Source organism: Labeo rohita, chromosome 6, assembly GCF_022985175.1.
Source record: "Labeo rohita strain BAU-BD-2019 chromosome 6, IGBB_LRoh.1.0, whole genome shotgun sequence".
NCBI lineage: Eukaryota > Metazoa > Chordata > Actinopteri > Cypriniformes > Cyprinidae > Labeo > Labeo rohita.
In genome coordinates this window covers 32,117,175-32,143,310 of record NC_066874.1, presented here as the reverse complement: position 1 = coordinate 32,143,310, position 26,136 = coordinate 32,117,175, and the positions used below count along the sequence as shown (strand labels likewise).

The window sequence follows — 26,136 nt, the reverse complement described above, 5'->3', positions numbered from 1 at the left end:
TTAGCAAGTTACTAGCATGATTAGCAAGTTGCTAGCATGTTTCTAGCATGATTAGCAAGTTGCTAGCATGTTACTAGCATGATTAGCAAGTTACTAGCATGTTTGTAGCATGTTTCTAGCATGACTAGCAAGTTACTAGCATGTTGTTAGCATGATTAACAAGTTACTAGCATTTTACTAGCATGGTGCTACATAAGTAGCAAGCTACCTGCATTTTGTTAGCATGATTAGCAAGTTACTAACATGATTAGCAAGTTTCTAGCATGTTTCTAGCATGATTAGCAAGTTGCTAGCATGTTACTAGCATGATTAGCAAGTTACTAGCATGTTTGTAGCATGTTTCTAGCATGACTAGCAAGTTACTAGCATGTTGTTAGCATGATTAACAAGTTACTAGGATTTTACTAGCATGGTGCTAACATAAGTAGCAAGCTACCTGCATTTTGTTAGCATGATTAGCAAGTTGCTAGCATGTTTCTAGCATGATTAGCAAGTTACTAGCATGTTACTAGCATGATTAGCAAGTTACTAGCATTTTTGTAACATGTTTCTAGCATGACTAGCAAGTTACTAGCATGTTGTTAGCATGATTAACAAGTTACTAGGATTTTACTAGCATGGTGCTAACATAAGTAGCAAGCTACCTGCATTTTGTTAGCATGATTAGCAAGTTGCTAGCATGTTTCTAACAAGATTAGCAAGTTAGTAGCATGTTGCTAGCATGTTTCTAGCATGATCAGCAAGTTACTAGCATGATTCTGGTTGCTAGGCATAGATAGAGTTTGAATGAGTTTAAATGGATTAGAAATACCGTACATAGAAGTGAAGTTTGACTGAGTCTCAAAGGATTCTGGGGATTTTGACAGTTGGAATTTGAAAAGTGCTGGCTCATTTGAACATTCCGTCAATGTAAGTCTATGGGATTTTTCCCAAATTTAATCAGCATTTTTAGGAAAATCGTAAGTCCGATCAGTTAGAAAAGATATAGCAACTAACTTCAGATCAGTCTGAAGATCTGGGCTGAGTTTGGAGTTTGTAGAGTTAAAGCTCTAGGACGAGTTAGTGTCGACAGATTTAGTATCAGAAGAAAATAGCGTGTCAGTAAGTTGGCTTTCTCAAGCCAACTTAATTATGTTACTATGGTTGCTTTTTTGTTATAAACTACTAGTCAAAAGTTTTTGAACAGTAAGATTTTTAATGTTTTTAAAGAAGTCTCTTCTGCTCACCAAGCCTGCATTTATTTGATCCAAAGCACAGCAAAAACAGTAAAATTTTAAAATATGTTTACTATTTGAATATATTTTAAAATGCAATTTATTCCTGTGATTTCAAAGCTGATTTTTAGCATCATTACTTAAGTCACATGATCATTCAAAAATCATTCTAATATTATGATTTGCTACTCAAAAATAATTTCTTATTATTATTATAAGTAGAATTTTCTTTGATGAATAGAAAGTTCAGAAGAACAGCATTTATCTGAAATAGAAACGTTTTGTAACATTATCATCACTTTTGATATATATATATATATATATATAATTTCTTTCCCCCCCAAAAATAAATTTGCTGACTCCAAGCTTTTGAATGGTACAGTGTATAATATTGCACAAGCTTTTTATTTCAGATAAATGCTGATCTTTGGATTTTTCTATTCATCAAAGAATCCTGAAATAAAATGAACTGTTTTAAATATTGATAGTAATAATAAAAATAATAATAAACGTTTCATGAACAGAAAATCAGCATCAGAAAAATATATTCAAATAGAAAATAGTTATTTTAAATAGTAAAAATATTTCACAATATTACTGCTTTTGCCGTATCAAATAAATTCTTTAAAAAACGTTAAAAATCTTACTGTTTTGACTTGTAGTGTATATGTATTAATAATAAATGAAAATATAAAATGTATTTTGTTAATAAAAGCACCATGATACACACTTCTAGGTTTTTGTGTAGTCAAACAGTGTCACAGTAAGAGAGGTCGACGAGAACGGAAGGAAACTACATTCCCATCATGCAACAGCAACAACACGTCATCGCATCTAAAAGCATTCTGGGAAGGAGAAGCTTGTAGACCATTTTAGCTGCAGATGACATCGAATGACCTGACGAAGAGTGTGATTTTTCGTCGAGAAGGGATCTGCTTGCAGTCGTTAGATTTCTCAGTTTATGAGAAATATTGCATTTCAACGTTTCGTTGAAATATATTCGGTAAGTTTTCGTTGTTATGGTGCGTGTTTTGCGCCTTTTCCAACGACAACTCGACAACACGGTCTCCATTTTGAAGTGTCTTCCTGTAGCTTACTGAACTTCTCACGTAACGAAAATGGAGACCACACGAACAAAACCTACCATGATACTACAACCATACGGTTTTTAGACATGTACCATTGAAATAGCAAATGTATTGTATGGGCATGTACCGTGGTATTCTTTAAAGTACATGAAATTGCCATGTAAATAGCGCGCCACTGGAATGCATTCAGTCCTGCCCTGTATAACTATACTATATAAATACAGTATTTCCTTTGCAAAAAGTATTGTGATCTTATGAAATTGTAATACCATAATAATTTGATATGTACCATGTAATTTATTTACCATATGTTCATAGTTTTATAATTGACTCAAGGGCTCATGAGTTTGTCATTCCAACATAACTATGTATTCATTTTAATGTCATATAATGTAATGTTTTATATGTGATATATTGACTAATATGCATTTTTTACAGGACATTGTATTGAGAAACAAAGATGGGTGCAGATAAACGGTGAGTGATTTATGATTTATTCAGATTTTATTTATTTTGTTTTATTTGCTGCAATCTAATTTAAATATTTGGCATCCTAACAATGTTTTATGAAACTAGGGTTAGCCGTACAGAACGCAGTGGCAGGTACGGCTCCGAACAGTCTCGCGATGACGACCGCAGGGACCGACGAGATCGTGATGACCGTGGATACGACTCTCATCGATGGAGCGATGATCGCCGTAGTGACCGCTACGATGGTGAACGGAGTGACAGAGGTGACCGATACTGGAGCAGGGACAGTCCTGAGGTGAGGACCACCTTTTTATTTGTTTATCAGATATTTTGACATGAGAATGATGCTCACTTTACCAAATCTCGGTGTGACAGCGAGGGAGGAAGCGGCGCAGCAGTGACTGTTCTGATGAAGGGCACCACTCGGATGGTGATTACTCTGAGCATGATTATAGAGGAGACCCAGCTGACGAGAAGGAGAGCAAGACCATCATGCTCCGGGGTCTGCCTATGAACACATCAGAAGCAGATGTAAGCGCTTTGTCCTTTTTCCCTTCCAGATGGTCAAAAGAAGTATCTTAAAAGGTTTCCACATAATTGTAAAATTATTAATATTATTATCTTTTTTTTTTTCCCCCGAGTCTGGAATAAAATCTTAGAAGAATCATAGACATTTCTCAATGTATAAGTATTGTTAATAAATTTAAGGAATATTCCTTAACTGGAATCAATAAAATCGTATCATGGAAATGTCTGCACAGAATGTTATTATTAATAATAATAATAATGATAACTGCGTATCATTTCTATGGTTATTTCCAGGCCCATATTTGGTTAAAAAAAAAAAAAAAGAATTTTCTCATGGAGTTTTTAAAAAAATAATATTTAATTAATAATTTAATTCATTTTATATATATATATATATATATAATTATTTTTTTTAATAATAAAAAACAAATTGCAAATAAAATTTAATAGCAATGAGAGGGTAAATTATAACTTATAAATTAAGTATTAAATTATATATTTTATTCTGGATTTCACTGTTATATTGAGATGGAAGCTAGCAAATCTGATCTGTCTTTTCCTTGTAATCCACAGATTCGAGCAGCCATTGACCAGCTGGAGGGGCCAAAGCCGATGGACGTGCGGCTGATGAAAAAGAGAACAGGTGAGACTGATGTACCGCGGATCCTTCCTCTCCCAGACAAACCTGTGTCCGCTGGGCCAACCTGCTTCCGCTCAAACGCCTTTTGCCATAGCAACATGTTATCTGACCAGTTTTACCCTTTCAGACTACTGAGTTAAAAAAAATGTTGCACGTTATATACATGTTTGGAGGTAAGTTTTGTGTGGCTCAAAATTGGCAGAGTTTTATTTATGCCAATTGAAGTTACATGCACATAGATGCTGTCATGTAGCTTCTTTATCTTGTTTTTAAGTACAAACATATTAAAGATCATCCAAAAGTCAATGTGATGGCAGCATCTGTCTTAAGACTCAGCTATGTTTATGACTGTTTGCATTGTTTTAGTAATTGATTCAGCCTACTTTATCAGCATTAGACCGACAGCTAGAATATTATAAGCTGCTGTTGCTATGGTAAAAGCTTCCAGGCAACCCCCCTACATCTCTTTGGCCTCTCCGGGTCAAGGGGGTCACGAAGCAGTTTGTGACAGAGTTTGAATGTTGTACCACTGAACCATTTAAACTAACACGCCTCCCGTCTGTATATCTGAATGCCTCTCTAGGTATAAGCCGAGGTTTCGCCTTCGTGGAGTTTTATCACTTGCAAGATGCTACCCGATGGATGGAGACCAATCAGGTTGCTTCCTAATCACCAAGTCTAGCTTTTGCCCTGGGGAATAATGCAAATTAATAGAAAAATATAAATGGAAGGAAAAAAAATGCTGCCCCAGCAGAATATATGGACAAAAATGGACCAAAGACGCTGTTTTTGAAGGCAAGGTGTGACCAAAACATAGAAGAGCCATTTGATGGATGCTCTGGCTTCATGCTATTAACTTTACCAGAACTGTTTGCTCAGGTTAAAATAATCACATTTTTAAGAGGGAATGACTTTAAGCCAAGGGTTTTAAGCCACAATTTTTGTCAATGCTATAATGAAAATGTGTGTTGTTTTTTTTCATGAGTGATGTTAGGTTTCTTTTAGTAGTTTGAGGCTAGAAGTAGAAGTGTTGGTGCTGTTTTTAACATCCCATTTTATGGATGTCACTATTAAAATACATCAGCAGTTTTTATAGAAATTAGTTGTTTTGCGCTGAGAAAGTAAATGTGGTAAGCCTCGTCTTGAAAGTCCCCCCATCTCGTTTAAGAAAGGAGTGCCTTTTTTTTTTTACACTCTGTTCCGGCCCCATCCGGACACTCGGGTCCCAAACACACACCATCTTACATGTTAAACCTTCCCGGGCGATCCTCACCCTAAACCCTCGTGGCTAATGTGGTTGTTCTTGGGCTGAGATTAAACCTTCGTAAGAGAGGAAATAACCAAAGTCTTTCTTCCTTTTCCAGAAACTGCTGTCCATTCAAGGAAAGACTGTTGCCATGCACTACAGCAACAACCGGCACAAGTTTGAGGACTGGCTCTGCAACTCAGTAAGTTCCGTGGGGTTCCCGAGATGTTGATCATTTGATGTTGAATGTTGTTCTGGTTTATTCAGAAATGTCATTATTAGATATTTTTAAAATGTTTGAAGTCAGGGTTTTTAGTTGTTGGAAAAAAACCTAATAATTTTATTAACCAAGGTTGCATTAAATTGATCAAAAGTGACAGAAAAGACATTTCTATTTCTATCAGTGAATCCTAAAAAATGTTTCCACAAAAATATTAAGTGACACAACTGTCTTCAACATTGATGATAAGAAATATTAAGAAAATAATGATTTCTGAAAGATCATGTGACGACAAAGAATGGCGTAATGGCTGCTGAAAATTCAGCATTGACATCACAGGAATAAACTGCAGTTTAAAATATATTCAAATAGAAAAGCTATTTTAAATTGTAATACAGGGTTCGTACAAGGTGCTTAAAATGCTTGAAGTACTTGAATTTGCCTGAAATTTAAAGCCTGGAAAACCCTTGAAAATAGCATTATTCCTGAAGAGGTACTTGAACAGTGCTTGAATTATTGAAAGACAATTTGTCTATAAAATAAGTGTTTAAAATTTTTTTTTTTTTTTTTTTTTTTAATTAGCACATCTTTTCACACAAAGTTCACACGGAAAATAGTTTATTTATTTATTTATTTTTTGCCAATTTTAGTTAATGTCATAAAACTATGGAGCTAAACCAGTAGTAGTACTGACAGTGTATAAACATGGCTAAAGACACAAAAAGAGGAACAGATGAACCAAATCAGTTGAGTCATTTAAGCTGTTACCACACCGATTGATTCAAACTTGTAACAACTTTTCATTTCAAGTGATTCACTAGCAAAAAACAATTATTTTCGAATTTCGGCATTGCTTGTAATGATTTTTAAAACCCTTTCATCACAGCATGATTTGCTGTTTTGCAGCGCTCCAATCAGATCATAAATCATTTGATTCAGTTCGAGCCTTTGTATCATGAATCATTTGAATTTGATCAGGACTTCAGAGCATGTTCTCAAATCATTTGACTTAGATCAGAACTTAGCATATCGCGAATCATTTGATTCAGATTGGGACTTCGGAGCGGGTTCTTGAATCATTGCGTTAATTGAATGAGTCGCGATCCACACTCCTAATTTCCGATCTGAAATGATGGTTTGCAAATCATTATTCAGTTTGGGACTTCAGAGCGTGGATCGTGAGTCATTTGTTTTAGATCGGGACTTCAGAGAGGGCGAATCTTTTGATTTAGATCGTAGCCTAGATGCATGGATCACGATTCATTTGATTCAGAGCGGTTTCGTGAATCTATTTTTCTCATTATTTTTCTTAAACAGTAGAAAACATCAAACCATAAGTAAGATCTTTGATTGAAGTCCTTGAAAAACAAAAAAGTAGTGTTTGAAATGTTCTTGAAAGTCCTGGAATTTTATTTACAGTATCCGTTCGAACCCTGGTAATATTTCACAATAATATTTTACTGTATTTTTGATCAAATAAATGCAGCCTTGTTTAGCATAAGACTTTAAAAAATTAATAAATCTCATCAACACCCAACTTTTGAACCGTAGTGTTAATCTAGTGAACAGGTGTTACTGTTGTAAGTTTAGTTGTATTTTGCATTAAAATAAATGGTGAATTCTGTAGAAAAAAAAAAGAAACTATTAAAAGTTAGTTATACATGTAGCATCTCAGTTATTTAAATGGTCCACTTGGTGGGCGTCCATCACGGTAAGTGTTCAAGCCACTCTAGTGTGCTTGTTACCTGGTGCCCCATAGCAGAAGTGTCAATTAAAACACTATGACCGGTTGCTTGCAGTGTGGCCTGTACAATTTCCGGAGGAGGCTGAAGTGCTTCAGGTGTGGCGCGGCTAAAGTGGGTAAGTAGCTCCCTGAGCAGGAAACCGCTGTCTGCACCCATCCGGATGGTCCAGTCATTAACCGTCATGCCCTTGGAGCACTTTTATTGAACTAAAAAGATCTACATGGGGGTGTTGTTTAATACAGTGTTTTTAACCAATACATACTAGTGATTAATCATTTCTTACTCATGATAATTTGTTTGTAATAGCAGTTAACTGATATTATGGCTCCACTTAAATGCTTATGTGCTTGCTAATCAAATCCGGTATCCAAAATTATAGCCCTCATATTATCGCCCTCATTTTGACTGATGACAGTATCTTGACCTGCCCGAAGACTTTGTATGGGGCTGTTTCAGTAATGTGTATCAGGCTTCTATGTTTAAAGAACTCAATGTGCTTTTATTCTTGTGCTTAGTTTCAGATTCTGAGTCCAGCAGCACCACAGGAGCCACAGACGCCCAACCCAGTGGAGATTATTATGGCGATAGTAAGCACTTTTCAGCTATATCACTTGTGAATTAGGGATGCACCAATAAATATTATCTAAAATGTCCAAATTTAAATGCAGATGTTGGCTGATACCAGTAGGACTGCAAGTTTGTTGTGCAGTACTTGTTAAGCATTCACATTGGCATGTTTGCATGTTTTGACAGCGATCATCCTGAGGAACATCGCCCCTCATTCCACTGTTGAAGCCATTCTTACGGCACTCGCCCCGTATGCCAACCTCTCGCCCGGCAATATCCGCCTTATTAAAGACAAACAGACGGGTCAGAACAGAGGGTTTGCCTTCGTCCAACTTGCCTCGCCTTTGGTACGTGTTTTCTTCCTTCCTCAGTCTTTTGTTCCAAAGATTGTCTTAAACAAATAGTATCATGATTAACAATCAATAAAATTGAAACCTGCATGGTATACCTTTTTCAGCACATTCTGATGATGTTTATGATTTTGCAGGAAGCGTCACAGCTCTTAACCATCCTTCAGGGCTTACAGCCACCTCTCAAGCTGGATGGAAAGACTATTGGTGTCGACTACGCCAAGAGCGCTCGAAAGTATGCACCTCTCGCTCGTATCCTCGTGCGGTTGGCTTGCTTTGACAAATTTTTCCATTTACTGTAGCTTGATTAATAATTCAGTTTGCTAAAATGCCTTTTTGTTTCTCAGGGACCTGTTATTGCCAGATGGAAACCGTGTTAGCGCCTTTTCGGTTGCAAGTACAGCCATTGCAGCTGCTCAGTGGTCCTCTAGTCAAGTATGAACAACTTTATTGTAACTGTGCCTCAGTGTTAAAACAAAATTGTGCATGCATGACAGGTTTAATTGACTATGTTTTGCTTTGCAGCCTCAGCAGAGTGTGGAACCGACGTCAGAATACAGCTACCTGCAGGAGGGATATGTACCCTATTCACAGGTCAGCTGAGTGCATGTGCATGTATAAGGTGTAGTGCATTTATCCGTTTTGATATTGAGCTGAGCTAAGATGTTTTGTTGTTTTTAGGAGTACCAGGCGTACTATCAGCAGCAGGCTGGAGCTGTGGACCCTTCCCAGGCTAACGGCATACTTGGAGGTAACGTTCGCCTCAGCGTAGTTGGAGAATCATAATAGCAAGTAGTATAAAATGGTTGAATTTTGCAGGATTACAAAAGCTAAAAAGCTGTGGTATGTTTTGGTTTGCAGCGGCTCCAGGTGTGAAGGTTCTTCCTGCTGCTACAGGTGTGGTGATCTCTCAGAGTGCGCAGGTCTATCAGCCTCATATCATCGGCCAACCAGCTGCTCAGGTGACTTTTTTTATGCTTTGACTTGTTCATTTTTTATGTTAGGTAAATTTTGTTAGATTCTAGTGCAAAGGTTTTCAACAAGGGCGCCAGAACCCACTTGAGAGCCTCATTGAATTTCCAAGAACTGTAGACAAAATAAGCTTTAAAATAAATTTAAACAGCTAAAAATCAAGAGACAAGCTTTTTTTTATTTTTTAAAAAAAAATTTTTTTTTATTTGTTTAACTATCAATTTTGAAGCACCAAGATTCTCATGGTTTTGGAAAACCTGTATAAATGAGGGTGTTTTTCTAAACCTGAAATAAGTCTTGTAAATAATATTTTATTTTTATCAGTCATTTTTAGTGTTTCTGATTATATGAACCTTAAAAACTGATATTTGTAAATGTAAAATAAAATAAAAATAAATTCTGAATCATCACAAACCATTATCAAACAGTAAAATTTGCCATTCTGACAGTGAAATAGGCCATTCATGTGATTTGTGCGTTTTTTCTGGGTTGTTTTTGTTCAGACCAGTAATTTTTATCATGCATCATAATTTACTTTGGTCAAAACTTTAATTATTTGAATACTAAAGCTGTTTAAATGGGTTTTTTTATCGTCATTTTAGAGTTTGGAGTGTTACGATTTTAACTGCTGATTCTAAGAATTTTTTAGAAGAAAAATTTCCCATCCTCCCACTTAGCTATTGAAACTTTTGGAATTATTGCGTTTATTTATTTGATTATTTTAATGTATTGCAACTCCTAGTTTCTGTAAACAAACACAAAGAACCACTGTGCAAGTGTAATGATCTTTCTAATCTCATAACCCATTTTATTGTAGACATTGCAGATTGAAGGCAAAGCTCAGCCCATCACAGCCGCTGCCACCGTTTCCGCCCCAGCAACCTCTGCAGTCACGGCATCAGCTGCAGCAACCGGCACAGTAACAGCTACCTCTCAGGAAAACCAAGCCAGTAAGAACACATCACTAAATCCACACCATCCAATCAGAAGACGTTATGCTACAGGTTTCTTATTCTTTTGTCATTATCTCATTTTCTCTAGCTGTCCCAGACACTTCATCCTATCAGTACGATGAGTCTTCCGGGTATTATTATGACCCCAGCACTGGCCTGTACTATGATCCAAACACACATGTATGTATTCCACATGCTTTTCAACAAGACAATACCATTTTTTTTTTTCCAAGCAAGAGTTCCAAGTTTTGTTGTTTTTGTCTGTAGTATTACTACAACTCCCAGACTCAGCAGTATCTGTACTGGGACGGGGAGAAGCAGGCCTACGTGCCCGCGACAGACGCCAACAACGCGGCTCAGAGTGCCGCGGCTTCCACGTCCACTCCTCAGAAAGAAAGCAAAGAGAAGAAAGAGAAACCTAAGAGCAAAACAGCTCAGCAGGTAAGAAAAATTCTAATACTAAACACTATATTTTTTGCTTGCTGGTCAATACAACAGGTAAAAAAAAAAAAAAAAAAAATCAATTAGACTGTAGGGACTCCTGATATATAGAAATAAAATTGCGACATGGCTTAATCATCAGATTATGACATGCGGTTTAATGTGAATATTTTGATTTTAGTGTGCTTGTTCATTTACACACTCATGATAAGATGTTTTAGCCTCTCAGAGCACCAAAATAAAAGCTGGATGATTGAACATTTAAAAAAATTAAAAAGTAAATATTTGTATTGTAATTTTGCAATTGCATTATAAAATTTTTATTTTATTTAATATTTATTTATATTTAGTAATATATATATATATATATATATATATATATATAAATATATATATAAATATATATATATATATATATATATATATATATATATATATATATATATATATATATATATATATATATATATACACATACACATTTTATTTTATTTTATTTTATTTATTAACTGATTATTTTGTTACCAAACAAAGTTTGTTTTGTTTCTTGTTTTGGTACTTTATCAGTTGTGAACACCTACATTTATTAAGTATTTACACTAGAAAAGACCTTTTTCTCACTCCCCAAACAATAACACCTATCATTTTAATCTCAAATTCTTTTGAGATTGCTTTTAAAGTCATCTGGTGATAATTCCTGTATTTTCAACATTGACTCAGTATGATTAAAATCTGCTGATTAGATGCATGTACAGTCTTAGAACACCCTAGCAACCATTTATAGCATGCAGGCAGCACTTTCATGTTCAGAAAATGTCAGTCCTCCACTGGTGCTTAAAATATCTTTATGCATCAGATTGCGAAGGACATGGAGCGCTGGGCCAAGAGCCTGAATAAACAGAAAGAAAACTTCAGGAGCAGCTTCCAGCCCATCAGTCAGGAGGAGAGGAAGGAGGCGGCGGCAGCCGATGCTGGTTTCACGCTCTTTGAGAAGAAGGTATTGCTAAAGACGTTTGATGATTGCTGATCTCTCTTATTGATGATGGTGATGATAGTTTTGTCATAATACATGGTTTGTGTTTTCTTTGCATATTTGCAGGCAGGAGCACTAGAGAGGCTTGTAACAGAGGCATCCAAAGCCACAGAAGAAGAGAGCACCTCATCAAAGGTCCACTGCGTGCCATTACAAAAGTTATCAAGTCACATTAACTTGTTGGTTTAACTCGCTGTGCTTTGCTGCAGGTGGGGCTGGTGGCGGCGTACAGTGGCGACAGTGAGCCTGAGGAAATCATGGAGGGTGATGACAAGGAGGACAAGTTGACCGACTGGAAAAAGATAGCATGCCTGCTGTGCCGACGACAATTTCCTAGTAAAGAAGCTCTGCTCCGCCATCAGCAGCTCTCAGACCTGCACAAGGTAATTGGATGAGGCTATTTGAGTTGGTTTATAATCATTGCCATCACTTGAGAACATAAAAATCAATTTAAATTTTACTTTTATGATTTTTGATGATGAAACTTTTTTTTTTTTTTTTTTTTTTTTTTTTTTTTTTTTTTTTTTTTTTTAAGATTTTTAAATGTATTTGAAAGAAGTCTCTTCTGCTCACCAAGGCTAGATTTCCTTGATTTTAAAAATACACAGGGTTCCCGCGGGTCCTTAAAAAGTCTTAAAATGTCTTAAATTAAAATCCGGGAAATTAAGGTCTTAAATTGTCTTAAATTTACTGTAAAGTTGCTGTAGGTATTAAATTTTCAGCCGGTGTGCTTAATGACGATAGGGAAGCACAGTGGTCCACTGTAAAACATCTAATAGTTGATCAATTTAGTATATGTGAAACAGGAGTGAAATGACAGTCTCCGTGATTTATTAGCTTATTACGGTAGGTCGGCTACAGACGCTGACGTCGGTCTGCACCTGCGTGCTGCCATTACGCGGTTGTCGAGGTGAGGTTCAAAATGCAAAGATGGGAAAGTGTAAATTTAACGACAAGTGGATGGAAGAGGATGCATTTAGGAGGTGGTTGGCGCCGGCTGAAAATAACAATGAGGCAATGTTTCAATTCTGCAAAAAGACCTTTTCGTTAGGGACCATGGGGCTCAAAGCCGTCGAGTCGCACATGAAAGGAGGAAAGCACCAGCGGTACGTTGCAGCAGCTAGTCATAGCGGGTCCAGGTTAATCCCTGCATTGTTTGCAGCTCGACCTAACGATGTTACTAGTTCAGACGCCACCTCACAGTCGGCTATAACAAGTTTCATTTCACCGCCAGACACCCAAAAGGCAGAGGTACTGTGGGTTCTCCATACTGTGACGAGGCACAATTCATTTAAATCTAACAAGGACATACGTGACATCTTTGCTGCCATGTTCCCCGGTTCGCAGCTTGCAAAGTTATTCACCTGTGGTGAAAATAAAACTGCATATGTCGCCAAATATGGCATCGCTTCATTCATCAAGAAGGAGCTATCATGCAGCGTTAGTGAGAAGCCATATGTCGTCATGTTTGACGTTAATATCCTTTCATCTGTTAAGGGTAATTTTGCTGCTCAATGCATTTGTTTCGCTGCATCAAGCTGTTGTTAAAACTGAAAATAACTACACAAAGGAACAAAAAAAAAAAGAAAAGGAAAAAGGTCTCAAAGAAAAGTATTTTTACTTTTTTTTTTTTTTTTTTTTTTTTTTTTTTTACTTACTGAGTTTACACATTGCACATAATTGATACCAAATGGAAAACTTTCAAGTTTTGATTTCCATTGTAGGAGGCAATAAATTGAGTAGCCTATTCCAAAGAAATTATGAAATTTTTGGGTCTTAAATTATATTTGTTGAGGTCTTAAAAAGGTCTTAAAAAGCATTAAATTTTACTTTTAAAATGGTGCAAGAACCCTGATACAGAAAACACTGTAATATTGTGAAATATTATTACAATTAAAAAGAACTGTTTGCTATTTGAACGTGCTTTAATAAATAATTTATGTAATGCAGAGCTTAGTTTTTTAGTGTCATTACTCGATCCTTCAGTGTCTCATGATCCTTCAGAAGTCATTTAAGTATGCTGATTTGCTGCTCAAGAAACAAGTATTATAATTAGTCTCTTCATATTTCACTTCTTTCAAAAACAAAAAAACTTAAACATTCCAAATTTTTGACCTGTTGAGTGTTGTTTAATTGCTTAAATGTATATGTCTGTGCTTTTCAGCAAAACTTGGAGGTTCTCAGGAGATCAAAGCTGAGCGAAGCAGAACTGGAAGAGTTGGAGAGGAAAGAGACAGAGGTTTGAAAGCTTATTCTAAATACATACAGCCACACTTCCTCCTTTTAAAGAGCGTTCTCTCTAAGTTACTGACACTCATGTCCCTTTTGCCTTGTACTGAACAGATGAAGTACAGAGACAGGGCTGCTGAGAGAAGAGAGAAATACGGTATCCCTGAACCCCCTGTGCCCAAGAAAAGGAAGTTCACACAGCCAACGCCTGTAGTGTAAGTTCAAGTGTTCATTTTAATGCTGGAGATGTTTGTGATTACAATTCAGTTGTGATGATAATGCATTTTGTGCCATTTGCATTTGCAGAAATTACGAACAGCCGACTAAGGATGGTCTGAACAGCGATAATATCGGTAATAAGATGCTGCAGGCCATGGGCTGGAAGGAAGGCAAAGGCCTGGGTCGAAACCAGCAGGGCATCACAACACCTATCGAGGTACGACTCATTCTACCTTTCATGTTTCCATGGTATAGTTGGTGTTTGATAAACAGTTTAACTGAAATGTGCCTTGTACGGTTAGCATAGATGTGTTTGTCAGTGTAGGTGTGTCTGTTAGTATATGAAAGTTACACGTGAATCGACAAACATTTATAATTTGGCACGCACCCAAAATGGCTGACTTTGCATTTAGAGTTTTCACACCATTTTTTCTTTATTCATCTTTCCAGTAATGTTATTTTAGTGTCATTTATTTAATATTATAACTTTCATATTTTGAATTCATTTGTTTTCTGTTTTCATTTTAATTTAAGTTTTTGTAATTTAGTTTTTCTGTTTTTAATGTCTGTAATTTCTGTGTAATAATTTTACTTTTTTACTATATTGTTTAAATGAAACTTAAAAATGTAGCTGAAATAGTTTGTTTTATACATGTTTTCAATAACATTTATTTATTTTAAAACAACGAAGAACTATTTTTTTTTATTGAATGGTTTGTTTAAATTTCCAGGTTGAATATGCTTAAATAATCAAGATGTATTTTAATTATCTTAAGAGGTCTTATTTGACACATGCTGCTGTGAGTATTGCAGTGACCTGCGCTGATCCTTATGCAGTGGAAGAACTGAAAATATTTACTAATTATATACAGGCATGGCAGAAGGTTTATTTTTGAACCCCAGTCACGCCTGAGTACATTCGTCTGAAAATAACTGACATAACCAAGATGTTATTGTAATGAAACTTCATTTTGTCTGCAGGCTCAGTTGAGAATGAAAGGAGCTGGCCTGGGAACTAAAGGTAGCAATTACAGCCTTACAGCTTCAGATACTTACAAAGATGCCGTCCGGAAAGCCATGTTTGCACGCTTTACAGAAATCGAGTAAAGGAGGATTCTGTCCTGTCAGTTTGACAAATAGATTTTTTTTTTTTTAATTGTCTGACGAGTGTCATGTATTTATTTTGACTTCAGAAGTTAATGAACATGAGATATGTGACTAGAAGAATGTGTACATATGTACAAAGTCCTCGAGAAATGTGAAGAACGTGTCTTTGATTTTGTTTATTATTTGCTTTTCCAAAATAGATCTTGAACTGTGTAAAGTTTATATATGATCTCATTTTTGTACATAAGAAAATAAATGAGATGACCTGAATTGAATTTGCATGTTTTTCATCTTTTTGGTGTCATTTTCTTTCCCAGGACTTCATAGTGATTGGATTTTGTTTTTGCTTTTTTTAGACCGCAATTTACAAGTCAAATCTCAAATGCAATTATACTGAAAGCATAAAAGAAAACCGTTCTAGTGAAGACTTTTGTCTTTCACTTTACCACAGCATGACTGGGTACATTGCGGCTATGGCAAGCTGCCAAAAATTGAGAATTTTGCTTTCAATATGAATAACGGACATCTGTTGACCAAAGAGAATATCTTTTACCATATTAATTTAGCTGATTATTTCTATCCAAAGTGGCTTGACTTTATTAATGTTAAGTAAATAATTTAATAAAAGGTTCTGCTGTATTGTGTTGTACATGTTTTCGTAAGGTTGTATGCCTTCTCATTTCTTAAAATTTCTCATTCCCATGCTTGTCAACGTTCTAGTTTTCTTGTCAATATCCTGCGTGTTTGAACCTGTTGTTTTTGTTTTGCTGGTTTCATCCTTTCACTGCTGCTGGCATTCGTTTTTCATCCATGGAATGCTAAAGCAACACCTTGTTCACAGGAATTGGCTTTTTTTTTCAAGAGAACAATAAAGACAAGGTGACAAGGTGGAGAAACCGCATGTGTCACTGACACCAACAAACAACCAGCAATGCAAACAAGATGTTTTAGAAAGTTATTTTTGTTTACGTACAGGAAAATAAAAGTGACAGTATCCCATGTTTATAAAGAATTGTGGTGTACAGACCTATAAACAGTATACTGTATGTTTTTCCATCAAACATCTCTATCTTACATATCACAATATTACATAATGGAGTGAATTAAATAATTGCAGTACTTTGACAGAAGGTTGCTGTGTTTCGGGTTAACTTTTAACATGCAACTTTGATTGCAGAGCATCGGTTTAGCCCTCAAAGTTCATAGTAATCATTTAAAATATATATGTTTTAGAAGTCCATCTTTCCTTTCTATTCAACTATGGGTCAGGCTTCCGAACTCATTAGCCTCCAGCTATTTTTAGCTCTAAACACAGCTCGTTTTGCTGCTTGATATTGCAAATTCCTGTGTCTTAATATATATTTTTAACTACATATTTAATTATGAGCACACTGGTTTGTAGTGCAAACAGTTTTGCCATTTACTGCATGCTGTTATTCTCGCGGCTAATTAACCAGAAGTCTCACCCATAGGCTTGCTTTGGCATTGAAGGAAAAGGTGCATAATCGAAATGTCAAACAAAGCGTGCATGGTAATGCTATTGTAATGGGTAACAACATAACATTTTTCCCGTCTACTTTTATTTATTTAGTTAGTTATTTTTCTAGTTTTTGTAATACCCCTTTAAATTTCAATCTCCAGTTCCATGCTTCTTCCATGACATCATTTCTCAGGAAGTTGCACAATGTTAGCTGGAAAACCCGATAGCTTAAGTACTTTTTTTTTCTTTTTTTCCTTTTTTTTTTTCTTTTCTTTTTTTTTTTTTTTTTTTGTGCTATTAGTTGGTTTGTTTCACTACAAAACGTTCCGTCCTGTTAGATAAAATTACAGAAATCAGTGTGAAAACTCAATTTCCAAAGAAAACTTAAGCTCTTCCATCCTGTCAGAAAACCAGCAAATCAGGTAATTATGCAAATACTCATAAATTAAATTAAATTGCAATTTATTTATTTTTTTAGTTATTGCCTGCGCTTGACCTGAGCATATATCTGACACTCTGTTGCACATTTATTTATTTTTAATAAACGTTTCACGCCTTTAGAATACTATTATCCGACGTATCTTATGACCATCTGTCTCCGCTCATCCGGGTACAAATAACTGCGGTATGAAACAGTAGGACAAAATAAGTGACCTCTACTCTGCTACTCTGCCTCTTCTGACTTATTGGATTTGGTGACGCTTCAGTACATCAGTAGCTGTTGATACTAGAGCATGCCTTTTAGGAAATAAAGTGCATGCATTTAGACGTAACTAAGAGTAAATTTGGGTAACATTAATGCTATTTTATATCAAATACAGAGAGGTAACGGATTTCGGTGACCTCTATTGCAAATCTTTCTGGATTTGGTGACCCTGCTGTAAATATGCCACTGTTCACATCAGACCAAAACTCTCTCTAGGATATAAAATAAACATGTTTAGACATCATCATAACTTTTCAGTAGTTGTAAAATAGGTCACATGCTGTACAACCATGCATTACTATGGAGAAAGCAACAAAATAAATACAAAATAACAGTCAAACAGACCAAAACTGCATGATCATCTGAAACCATACTTGTAATATGGTGCTCTAAAGGGCATTTTGACTTTTGGCCACATCTCAGAGACTCAGCTTTAATCTTGTTAGTATGTATGAGAGATTCACATGCTCATGATTACATTTGCAGCTCCTGTTATTTCAATAGATGTTTTGCAGACAAGCATCGCAGTTTCGGTCCTACTTGTGAACATGAGATCGCGATCACATCTGGTGTATTATAATATTAAGGAGTAGGAGAACATCATCATTTGGAGCCTTAGATTTATGCATGTTTCTGTTGAATGCAATGTCTGTATAGCAGCTCATGGTGGATGGATTCTTGCAAAGGTTAGTGAAAGACATCATTTACTATTTCCCAACATTGTGATGCTACATGACAGGGCAGGTCTGGCTTTTTTGATAATCACAGCATTACCTCAAACCAGAAATTCTACTTCAAAAGCAAGTGAAGGTATGATATGATTTAATGCATGCTGAATGTTCAGATAGTTTTTATTTGCAGTACAGAAATGCGAACTGACTTGCATGGCATCACAAGCATTTCGTTAATTCTGTGTCATGTTTTTGACAGGAGGAGTGGTTGTTTGTGATCGACATGGATTCTAGTTGGACACAGAGCTGGAAGGAGGAATTCAGAGTTCACAAACTCTACTTTCTCATCTCTAAACCAGAGCTTCTGCTTCAGCCACGGGTGAGACTGAGCCACTTAACTTCATGCACTGACCAAATTATCTGTGTGGAGGAAGCTGAAATTAGTTCAAATACACATATGCATGACGTAAACCTTGCTAAAAGAAGGTTTTTGCTGGTCCAAGGTGGTACAGTAGTTGACTACAGTAGTTATATTGTCTATCTGCAATGCTACTAGTTTTGTTAAAATATGTGTCAGTTTCTAAAATCCATCATAATGAGGACTAATATTCATTCCTGGTACTGTTAATGTGCTTTAATGTGTATATGATGGAAACCCTGCTAAATGAGTCCTTTTAGACTAGCTTGGATCAACTAATGATCATAAATGACCAGCCTGGACTAGTTAGAAACCTCATCAGCAATGCCACTAGTTTTATTGTTGGAATTTGCTTGTAAATAATGCCAAAGACATTTAATGCACATATGTATAAAATAGGTTAAAATGCAAGTTTCCAAAATCATATATTTTCATATAATTTTTCTCTGGTTTGTTTGCAGTGGGATATTCATCCTTTGTTGTGGCTTGTGTACAGATGTTTTATGCTGGTCTACACATTCACCTGGTTCATCTACACGGCTCTTTGTCTCAACACACCTAAATTCTTCATTTTTCTCAGCCATATCTCATACTGTCTTATGGTTATCTACTATCTGGTTTCTCTCAGTAATCTGACCTGGGCTTTCTTGGAAATCAGATGCTGCTCTTACAGAATGAAAAGAGGTAAAATTGTTGTGCAGTGTAATGTTGTTGTGCAATGTGTTGCTGATCACAGATCCCACAGATTGCATGTGAGAAACACACAGTGACTTTATAAACTACCGTCAGCCAAACTAAAAAACACCTAAGTCACACTTATGTTATTGCATTATAAGAGCAAAAAAAGAACTGTGAACTGAGTGTACAAAGACATCAAAAGTTCAACAGAAAAAGTCCTTATTGTTGAGCACTGATTAGATTGCACTATAAAACATCTGCTTTCAAGTGCACAATTTTAAGTTTTTCTATAGTGACTTTTAATCAACCAGTGTTGCAGTAAAATCCTTTGCTGCACTCTATACATATATGTGCCATTGAAAAGCTTATGGTTGGTTAGACTATTTTTGTTTTCTCACCAAGGCTGCATTTATGTGATCAAAAATACAGTAATACTGTCAAATATTATTAGAATTTAAAATAACTGTTTTCCATTTATATACATTTTAAAATGTAATTTATTCATGTGATGCAAAGCTGAATTTTCAGCATCAGCACTCCAGTCTTTAATGTCACATAATCCTTCAGAAATCATTTTAATATGCTGAGTTGATGCTCAACAAACATTTCTTATTATTAACAATGTTGAAAACATTTTAGCTGCTTCATATTTTTGTGGAAACTGTGATCAGTTTTATCGATTTTTTACTGAGTAGAAAGAACATTATTTGTAACATTATGCATGTTTTTACTGTCACTTGATTGATTTAATGCATACTTTTAAAAGAGGCCTATACATGTGTTTCATACAGTCCTTTTCTCCACTAGGTGTCAGTAGTGAATGTGAGAACCTCCCTTCTCTCTCCGTCCCTCTCAGAGATGCTCTCGTTCTGCAGTGGTTCCTGCATTCATTGATGGGCTGTTTGTCATTTTCTGTCTCTTTTCTATACTGGACCATACTCTACCCCTTTAATCCGTATTCCATAACCACCTTCAACATCAACATCAACATCCATGCAATCAACAGCATCCAGACCGCCATGGATCTGTTCTTGTCCTGCACACCTGTTCATCTCACCCACCTGTACAGTGCTGTGCTGGCCGGAGCCCTTTATGTCATATTTGCTGTTGTTTACTGGCTGTTGGGTGGCACGAACATTCTTGATGAACCCTACATCTACAGTATTCTTGATTTCAGCAGGTGCCCTCTAGTGGCAACACTGTGCATTCTGGGAGTTTGTCTAGTTTGTTTACCATTCTGCCACTTTGTGCTATGGAACCTGCAGTTACTGAGGGAGTGGATGGCGAGCAGGGAGAAAGCGAGGAGAATTGCTTTAAAGAGAGAGGTTTGGTGGTGGGTGAAGGTGTCTGGAGGAACAACCTTTGACCTTGTGACTTCACTGGATCCAACGGCCTCTGTGTTTGAGATGCGCAGGACGGCAGCCACGGCGGAGGACCAACAGTCACAATCAGTCACTCCTGTTTGAAGGAGTTTCTGGTCTGAATGTAATTGTCTTGTTTTTAAGATTTTTCTGGTGCTAATATTTTTTAAACTCTTGCATACGCGATTAAAAATGTTCTTGGTCCGAAACCCCTAAAACAGTTTTCAGGGAAATCAACCCATGCTGGAAAAAAAAATTGCGGACAAAAATGGCTCACTCTCAGAAAAAAAGGCACAAAAACCATCAGTGGGGTGGTACCTTTTCAAAAGGTACACTTGAGGTAATAATATGTACATTTAAGGTACCAATATGTAAGAGTACTTTTTTAAAAAGGTATGACCTCAGTGACAGCTTTTGTACCTTTTTTTCTCAGAGTGCAAACATTAATGAACTGACATAGTATTAATATACCAACCTACTGCAGTACTAAATCTGTTTTGGTCTGTTAGAATACATTGACAACCTTAATAAATCATCACAACTAGCTTTTCCACAAACAGGTAAATACTAAGATAATATAGAGGGTGCATAGAGATACAAAACTGAGGACACTAAAATAATGCAATATGCATTAGTTTAACAACGTAAGCTGTTATATCCACCTTTTGTTTAACGCGGTTTTAAGCCTGGGTGAGACTTCCGGTTCATTAGCCGCTATACCGAAATAACAAGAAGAAAAACGCACAGGTAAACTGTTTGCACTACAAACCAGTGTGTTCATAATTAAGATAATACATTAAAATAATATGGCAAATCACATAATATTAGCATAATATTCAATATTTGCGATATTAAGCAGTTAAACAAGTTGTTTTGTACAGATCGGAAGCCCGACCCATAAAATGTACAAATGGCCACGCCCACTCTTACAGGAAGAAAAAGACAGTAAAGTGTCACACATGAAATTCTATGAACGTCAGTTTACGTTGATGGATTGTTCTTATTTACTTTTAACAGTATGTAACTGATTTAAACAATATTTTAGTGTAAAATTAGCCCTACGTCTATCTAAAACCGTCCATTTAAATGTATTACGTTTCATTACATTTATTACAAATTTTTCTTTATAAAAGGGAGTTTACCGTTAACCAATTAACAGGTTTTCCATTAGCATTTCACAGTCTTATACAGCTAAAATTGCTGGATTTTTGGTTTGTTTGTTTGTTTGTTTACAGAGATGGTCTACTTGTTCTTGTCACTGTATAAACTGGGACAGAATGATGTATTTCAACATTGTACAGAATTTATGTAGCCTACATTATCATATGATATAACCTGTTTTTATATAGTTCTTATATAATTGCAGCAACAATCTAATGTACCAACCCGGGAATCATACTCTTGTTCGCACGTGTATCTTTATATTGAATATCAGAAAAGATCTCTGTAATGACACTGGAAAATATATTTTCCAAAGTTTTAATGATCGTAAATGTGAAATCCAGGAGCTCCAGCGGAGCAGATGTAAAACACATGTCAAGCACGAGAGGTCAGCAGTGTACTCTTAAAATAGAATTTCAGATAAAAATATAATTCCACATAATTATGTGACCCTAGACCGCAAAACCAGTCAGTTGTTTAAATTGAGATTTATAAATCATCTGAGATCATCTGAATAAATAAGCTTTCCATTGATGAGTGGTTTGTTATGATAGGACAATATTTGGCCGAGAAACAACTATTTGAAAATCTGGAATCTGTGGGTTTTAAAAAAAATGGCACGAATAGTGAGAAAATCACCTTTGAAGTTGTCCAGTTTAAGTCCTTACAAATGCATATTACTAATATTTGTGGTAGAAAAATATCTTAATGGAACATGATCTTTACTTTATAACCTAATGATTTTTGACACATACAACGCATTGTTGGCTATTGCTACAAAAATACCAGTGCGATTTATGACTTTTGTGGTCCATGGTTTTGTGGTCCAGGATCACATATACACTTCTGCTTGAATGTGAACTGACATCAAAATGCATTTATTGGCTAATATACAGGAGGATTTAGGATTGAAATGTATTTTTTAAAAGAAGAAATGAACGTTTTTTTGAAGAATTTTTTATTATTATTTTCATATTTTGCAAATATGTAGCAATATTTTGCATTGTATTTTGCAAGAAAATAAACATTTGAATATTATACTATTAAGTACATGCCTTTTCATTTATGTAATAATATCAGTTTAATTATTTGAGTGTGCTTATTTGTCATGATAATAATATTCGTAATAAAATTAAATAGTTCTTAAAGGTTCTAAATATAATGACTTATGTTATCTTACGATTCTGGGCTGAAATGGACTCAGTTGCATTTTAAGATTGTTAAGTTACTCAGTCTCACAAAGTCACAGCAGTTAAAGCAGCAGTGTTGGGCTTTTGCCTGTGGTCTCCCGACGTCTCGCCTGGTCTCTTTCAGAGAAAGCGGATCGTGTTCTCGCTGTATTGGCGTCGAGTGGGAATGTGTCGTGCTGTTTGCCCTTCAGCGCTGGTACAATAACACTCATGCTCGTTTGAGAGGGGTCGTGGCAGCGGCACACAACGGCCTTTAGCCTGAGTCACTCTAGTTGTTTCTGGTCTCTCATCTTTGCCATCATCATGACCCCTGCTGAATCAAAGCTTTCAATATCCGTCTGTGTGATTCAGAGCTGAGTCAGAGGGTTGAAGCGATGCCACAGAGATGCTAGTGTTTGTTATGTGTGTATTTGCGAGTTTGCTTTTATGATTCATTCTAGCTTAAAATGTCTTAAATTTGTGCCTCTTGGTATTTTATAACTTCCTGTTTTCATATCAAAAAATATTAAAGCATAATTTGACGGAATGAGTTGTAATTTAACAATTTGTGTGTATACATAACAGGTTTTGTTCCTGATGTTCCCATCTTTAGTTTAGGTAACTCCATTTCTCTTGGGTTCTGTAACAAAACGCCTGTCTTGACTTGTTATGCACTTACAAATTCACACATACTTCCCTTGTGTTTTTGTATTGGAACACTCTAATCAGGACACAAACCCCCAAAATCCCACCACATCTCTGTCTGTCTGTCTGTCTGTCTGTCTAAATGAATAACTGATAACATTCTGGAACTTTCCCACATGACATGTACTTTGGGAAGGAGCATGTTTATCAGTCCGGGTTTGTTTTCCAGTGTGGATCCTTTGATGAGAGTCTCTTTAAAGAGCATTGATCTGATCTGTGGACCCACAAGACCAAGGTCTGTGTACATGTGAGTTTGTTTTCGAGAGGTTAACTCTTTAGGAAAGCATCTAATACTGGTTCTGTTCGGTTCTACTTGTGCTACTGTCTAGTTGTACTTTTTTGTTGTGGATTTCCTAGAAACATCACTGATGAAGGCTTGATCTTCATATCTACTGTATGGACGGCCCGCTACTATATACTAGAGAGAAAGTTCCAAATATCCAAATTGAATTTGACTTTTGATCTGATTAGAATTTTGTAGTGGGAAATTGAAGTGTTTTTCCTGAGTTCATCTTTATTGGTTTGAATTTTTTTCTTGCAGTCACTGAGTCAGAGGTGTATTTACTCAAACTTTCTGAACTGACCTAGAAATCCTCCAGTGTTCCACGAATTGTATCGCTTAGTTTTCCAGTAAGCTTCCCTTTGTTCTGTTGTAATGTAATCATCCTGTTGAAGTCAGCTAGAGATTCAAGTCCCTTCACTGACACTGGTGTGATATAAATGGCATACATGTTTCTATACCGTATATAGTTCCATTCCAGGATACACATAAATTACATGATAAAAGGCTACTAAGGCTGAGGTACTAAATATTGGTTAGCTAATGTATAGAGACCAACTATTAACCTTAGATTCAATGCTAGTTCTTCCTGCAGGAAGATGCCACTTAAAGGGACAGTTCACCTAAAAATAAAAATTCTCTTATCAGTTACTCACCCTTAGGTTTTTTCCCCCCCCAAGCTTTAATGAATTTCTTTCAGCTGCAGAACACAAAAGGAGATATTCTGAAGGTAACCAAATAGTTAACGGTAGCCATTGACCTCAATAGTATTTTTTCCATAATATGGAAGTCAATGGCTGCCGTCAGCTGTTTAATAGCGTTTTTATTTTTCTGTATTTTAAGCAGTCTTTTTATAGTTGCAGTTACATTACAGTTTTATTAAAAATTAATATTTTATTATAGAACATGCACAAATGACCCATTGTTTTTGTTGTTGTCTGTTAAGAACATTTAACTTCCAAATAGCCTTTCCATTCCACAAAAGGTTTTCTGGAATTTAGATTTTTAAAATATGTGACCCTGGACCACAAAACCAGTCTAAAGTATCACAGGTATATTTGTAGCAATAGCCAACAATACACTGTATGGGTCAAAATAATAGATTTTTCTTTTATGCCAAAAATCATTAGGATATTAGGTAAAAATCATGTTTCATGAAGATATTTTGTACATTTTCTACTGTAAATATATCGAAACGTAGTTTTTGATTAGTAATATGCATTGCTAAGAACTTCATATGGACAATTTAAAGGTGATTTTATCAATATTTAGATTTTCCAATAGTTGTGTCCTGGCCAAATATTCTAACAAATATCCATCCTAATAAACCATACATCAATGGAAAGCTTATTTATTCTGTTTTTAGGTAATGTATAGATCTCAATTTCAAAAAAAATTGACCCTTATGATGGTTTTGTGTTCTAGGGTCACAAATTCTTTACACTATGAAAAAACAATGGTTCTTTTTAGAACTGTTGATTGAAAGGTTCTTTGTGGAGCCGAAATGGCTTTTCTATGGCAACCAAATGCTCTTTTGGAACCTTTATTTTTAAGAGTGGATAATGATTATTTCTGACAGTTTAAAGGTAGCAGGTTCAAACCCCAGTAGGGGTGCTTCATTATCTGAAGACTAGCTGTGTTTCTTTCTCCATTATCCACTTGAGCTCAGGCTGCATCAGGGAAACTGAACCTGCACTGGATGTTTTCTGTGATCAGTTGGGTGGTTGCCAGGTTGTTGCTGTATGTGGTTGCTGTGAAGTTCTGATTTCTAGATATGGCTCGGATCTATCCTTCAGTGTGTCTGCAGCACAAACGTTGGGGTGTGAGGTACACGCCAAAATTTAATATTTAGGGTCAGTGGTTTTGAAAAAGCTCCCAGTAGTCCTGATGTACTTCATGTTGGCTGCTATTCAGCCCACAGTGGTAAACTCCTAGCCAAATTGACTTCTGTTTGGACTTGGTGTTCCTTGGCATTCCCATGCATTCCCATCACTGTGTGAGAGCACTAAGCTTGTGACGGAGACCCCGCTGAAGTTTAGCACATTGCTGTTTAATGAGGCGTAAACTGACGAAGGATGCTAGTCAACAAATCTAAGCTTGTTAGTCCTGAAACCTTTCTTTTAGGCTTATAACTGTTGCTGCTGATTAGAGATGCCTGATAATGTAATACGTTCATTAGTTACATGCCACACATTTTATACCTTATTTAGAGATTTGCTTTATGATTATTTTAGCTATAATTAAGCTTTAATTACTCTTGGTGAAGCAGCTGGAGTCATGACAATACTAATGTCACATTTCACTAAATGAGATACTGCTGCATATATTTATTTGCTATATTACTGCTATATATATACATTTGGTTATTGAGCAGGTAATAACCATCATGTGACCCTCTTACATATGGAAAATCTATTCAGAAACGTGCCGTTTTACATGCTGGAGACATTATCAGTGTTTTGGTTTGGGGATGTTAATGTTGTT

At 35.9% G+C, this 26,136-nt stretch overlaps 2 protein-coding genes across 4 annotated transcripts; both read left to right on the top strand.

Annotated features, from left to right (window-relative positions):
• The first annotated feature begins 2,048 nt into the window (after window positions 1-2,048).
• rbm5 (RNA binding motif protein 5) lies at window positions 2,049-15,298 on the top strand. The gene is made up of 25 exons (XM_051111969.1): window positions 2,049-2,217; window positions 2,741-2,779; window positions 2,879-3,068; window positions 3,149-3,304; window positions 3,875-3,944; window positions 4,525-4,598; window positions 5,306-5,389; window positions 7,207-7,267; window positions 7,668-7,739; window positions 7,906-8,066; window positions 8,207-8,304; window positions 8,417-8,504; window positions 8,595-8,663; window positions 8,751-8,820; window positions 8,931-9,031; window positions 9,859-9,991; window positions 10,083-10,174; window positions 10,262-10,435; window positions 11,292-11,432; window positions 11,535-11,603; window positions 11,678-11,851; window positions 13,633-13,707; window positions 13,812-13,912; window positions 14,004-14,133; window positions 14,898-15,298. The coding sequence occupies exons 2-25, from the start codon at window positions 2,763-2,765 to the stop codon at window positions 15,021-15,023; spliced, it is 2,526 nt and encodes an 841-aa protein (XP_050967926.1). The 5' UTR covers window positions 2,049-2,217; window positions 2,741-2,762; the 3' UTR covers window positions 15,024-15,298.
• Window positions 15,299-16,791: 1,493 nt separating this feature from the next.
• LOC127166275 (protein rolling stone) lies at window positions 16,792-22,483 on the top strand. 3 transcript variants are annotated; one of them, XM_051111404.1, is made up of 4 exons: window positions 16,792-16,925; window positions 18,140-18,259; window positions 18,760-18,982; window positions 19,784-22,483. In XM_051111404.1, exons 2-4 carry the CDS (start codon window positions 18,164-18,166, stop codon window positions 20,440-20,442), a joined length of 978 nt encoding a protein of 325 aa, XP_050967361.1. In that variant the 5' UTR covers window positions 16,792-16,925; window positions 18,140-18,163; the 3' UTR covers window positions 20,443-22,483. The 3 variants fall into 3 exon arrangements, with proteins under 3 accessions (XP_050967361.1, XP_050967363.1, XP_050967360.1); XM_051111406.1 differs by having other exon boundaries at window positions 17,714-18,259; XM_051111403.1 differs by having other exon boundaries at window positions 16,792-18,259.
• Window positions 22,484-26,136: the final 3,653 nt, after the last annotated feature.

Excerpts from the sequence above, each read along its gene's own strand:
- rbm5 (XM_051111969.1), top strand. Across the intron at positions 11,604-11,677 it reads AAGAGAGCACCTCATCAAAG|GTGGGGCTGGTGGCGGCGTA; the intron begins GTCCACTGCGTG and ends GCTTTGCTGCAG. Across the intron at positions 14,134-14,897 it reads GCATCACAACACCTATCGAG|GCTCAGTTGAGAATGAAAGG; the intron begins GTACGACTCATT and ends TTTTGTCTGCAG.
- LOC127166275 (XM_051111404.1), top strand. The coding sequence starts at position 18,164 with ATGGATTCTAGTTGGACACAGAGCTGGAAGGAGGAATTCAGAGTTCAC. Across the intron at positions 18,260-18,759 it reads AGCTTCTGCTTCAGCCACGG|TGGGATATTCATCCTTTGTT; the intron begins GTGAGACTGAGC and ends GTTTGTTTGCAG. Across the intron at positions 18,983-19,783 it reads CTCTTACAGAATGAAAAGAG|GTGTCAGTAGTGAATGTGAG; the intron begins GTAAAATTGTTG and ends TTTCTCCACTAG.